This window comes from Malus domestica, chromosome 05 (genome assembly GCF_042453785.1).
Source record: "Malus domestica chromosome 05, GDT2T_hap1".
NCBI classification, from domain to species: Eukaryota; Viridiplantae; Streptophyta; class Magnoliopsida; order Rosales; family Rosaceae; genus Malus; species Malus domestica.
Window position 1 is genome coordinate 12351787 of NC_091665.1, and position 2731 is coordinate 12354517.

Below are 2731 nucleotides of genomic sequence, written 5' to 3' on the forward strand. Positions count from 1 at the left end.
AATACCAACCAAGTGGCTGGTCCTCCTCCTCCTAAAGGGGAAGAATCTATGAGGGTTCTACTCTAGTACTTTATAATACAATTTTTTTAATAGCAATTTATAATACAATTGATACCTCTCGAAGTTGATATGTGATTACAAAACATCAAATATAACACTTATATTTAGTCATATTTTCAAACACGCACATTATGTATATAATTTGATCAAATCCAAATTTAATCTAACACTCTAATTTAATTTTAAAAAAAAAATTACTTCTTTCAAAACCGTAGCCACATAATAAGAGGAAATAATACCAAGGAGAGTCGTGAGAAACAAGAAAGGTTTTGGGGGTCTCCCCCTGGAATCCCTCTTCACAAGTTCTTATTCTAGTCTTTTGTGTTAGATTTGTGTGTCCCTACTTTTTGACAAGGTTTGTCTGATTGTTTGCCAGATCTACCTCATTGGTTTCGCTCTATGGTGTTTATGTCTCCCTTGGCTGGGTATATGATTGGGGCTTCCTTGCCATATGAAATCTGTGATGGGTTTGCTGTGAATTAGATGGGTGGATTTTGTCCGCTTTCTTAAGTGCTTGTAATTAGGGGTGGGCGCGGTGCGGTTTGGTGCGGTTTCGAGTGAAACCACAACCGAAATCGAAACTTTTTGCGGTGCGGTGCGGTGCAGTTTTGAAGCCAAAACCGAAATGAAACCAAACCGTTTGGTTCGGTTCAGTGCGGTTTCAAACGGTTTCGGTTTCGGTTTCAAACGGTTTTTGTGCACAAAACTGCACAAAAAACAGCAGCAAAAATTACACCACAACTGCACCAAAACTGCACCAAAAAACTGCACAAAACTGCACAAAAAAACTGCAAAAGAAAAAATAGCATTAAGTTAATATTGTTTTTTTTCTTCAGAAAACTGACTACTCGTCATCACGCAAGTCTACCAAAAAAAAACACAGATATTCCACCAAAACTGCAAAAATATCTTAAGACTCTGACATAAAGTTCTAAAGAAAACACTAAACTCTCTACTAACCAGAACCAGATGTGCCCCAATGTTTTTCAACACCTTCCACAGCAGCAACAATAGCCTTTCCCTTTTCAGCTGCTCTTTCCATTCGAGCAATGGCATCATATAAACACTTTGCTATATCAAGTAAAGCAATGACCTCTCCATTCTCCACAACAGGCAAATGTCTGAATTTCCCTATAAATGCAGAAATCATCATGTAGAAAGAGCAAACCACAATAAGATCGTATGCCAAGAAGTAAATTTTCCTCTCATTTAATACTAACCTTGCACCATTTTCTGAAGGGCCTCCGTTACTAGCATCAGAGGGTTTCTTCTTGTCCTGCAACGATGTGTTCGTCAATTCTGTTCTCTTCGAAGAACCGCCTTGACTAGCCATCGTCGCCTTCAATAAAAAACCTTTATATTCTCCCTCTTCAAATCCCTGCACCAAAATTAATTTCCAAATTTTATTCATTCCCAAAATACAAATTCCTCAATCTTCGATTTTCACCTCGTTTTCTCCATTTCCAAACATCCCAACCAAATAAACGTGAAAAATATCGGATTCTTTTATTCAATTTTCTTCCATTTTCTCGGCAACCAAACAGAAACAGAAACATAAACTCACCGGACCCAGAAAAAACCTCCTCCTCCTCTTCCTCCTCTACTACAATCGAAATTACGAACATAGAAAAACTAGTGTACAGCACTGAAACCTGCCTAACCCAAGTAGACCAGACAATTTTGATACTAATATCTCAACTTTCGAAAAAAAATTACTTACTTTGCCAAACCCAAACCTGCCTAACATTCGAAAGAAATGCACATTTTAAATTATCAATCATGATTCAGTGCATGAGTTTGTTCTCATATTTTCCCCTTTAATCTAACAACATATATGAAATTGAAGACAGGATGAGAAATGTTTACCTCTGCGTGTGTCGACTCCAAGATTGGAGGCAAGGCAGAGATGAAAGCAAGCCGCAGAAGCAGTCGCAGAAGCAGAAGCAAGCTGCAAAAGCAGAAGCAGTTGCAGAAGGCAGTCGCTCGCAGCCTCGCAGGCAGTCGCTCGCACGCAGTCAGGTGACCAGGTCGCTCGCAAAGGCCAGATGCGGAGATGCAAGGAGGCGCAAACCCAGAACCGCAAACCAAATGTATAAGTATAACCTAAACCTAGTTGAATGAACTAAATAAAAATAAAAAAGTGCGGTTTCGGTTTCGGTGCGGTTTTGAAAACCCAAAACCGAAACCAAACCGTTTTGTGTGCCGCGGTTCGGTTTTGAAACCGAAACCGTTTCAAAACCGCAAAACCAAACCGTTTGGTGCGGTTTGATTCGATTCGTGTTTCGGTTTCGGTTTTCGGTTCCAAGTGCCCACCCCTACTTGTAATGATTATAAAAACTCAATTAGAGCTGTCTATACTATAAAATCTCTTTAGGCGAGTTTGTATAGTTTCACTATATGTGATTTTGTTATTGTGATGTCAATTTAGGGAATTTCTACACTAGATTAATGGAGGTGTGATGTTTAGTTTGTTGGATCTACTATTAAATGGTGCTTTGGGATCATGAGGTTATTTGTAGCTACGATATCTGTCCCTACAACGTTCAGATTAGGGTCGGTCTTGAGGCTAGTAGGAGTAGGCGGGCCGCCTAGTGCCTCCACTTAGGAGGGGCCCCCAATTTTTATTTTATTATATATATATATATATTACAAACTTCATGTATGTTTAAAT

At 39.2% G+C, this 2731-nt stretch overlaps 1 protein-coding gene across 5 annotated transcripts; it reads right to left on the bottom strand.

The window, feature by feature from the left end:
- Positions 1-217: 217 nt before the first annotated feature.
- LOC103428781 (CBS domain-containing protein CBSCBSPB1-like) lies at positions 218-2375 on the bottom strand. 5 transcript variants are annotated; one of them, XR_011580968.1, is made up of 4 exons: positions 1927-2375; positions 1281-1438; positions 1021-1191; positions 218-825 (listed from the first exon to the last, which is right to left on the bottom strand). XR_011580968.1 is itself a non-coding variant. In XM_070821627.1 (4 exons), exons 2-4 carry the CDS (start codon positions 1391-1393, stop codon positions 791-793), a joined length of 309 nt encoding a protein of 102 aa, XP_070677728.1. In that variant the 5' UTR covers positions 1394-1438; positions 1927-2375; the 3' UTR covers positions 218-790. The 5 variants fall into 5 exon arrangements, 3 of the variants coding, with proteins under 3 accessions (XP_070677728.1, XP_070677726.1, XP_070677727.1); XM_070821627.1 differs by having other exon boundaries at positions 1021-1181; XM_070821625.1 differs by having other exon boundaries at positions 218-848; positions 1021-1181.
- Positions 2376-2731: the final 356 nt, after the last annotated feature.

What these genes read in the sequence shown, in the direction of transcription:
- LOC103428781 (XM_070821625.1), bottom strand. Translation starts at nt 1,393, where the DNA reads ATGGCTAGTCAAGGCGGTTCTTCGAAGAGAACAGAATTGACGAACACA. An exon ending in CCTTCAGAAAATGGTGCAAG is followed by an intron (nt 1,182 to 1,280) that starts GTTAGTATTAAA and finishes AGGGAAATTCAG; the next exon opens with ACATTTGCCTGTTGTGGAGA. An exon ending in TTGGGGCACATCTGGTTCTG is followed by an intron (nt 849 to 1,020) that starts GTTAGTAGAGAG and finishes TTTCTTTTGCAG; the next exon opens with TTTTTTTGTGCAGTTTTGTG.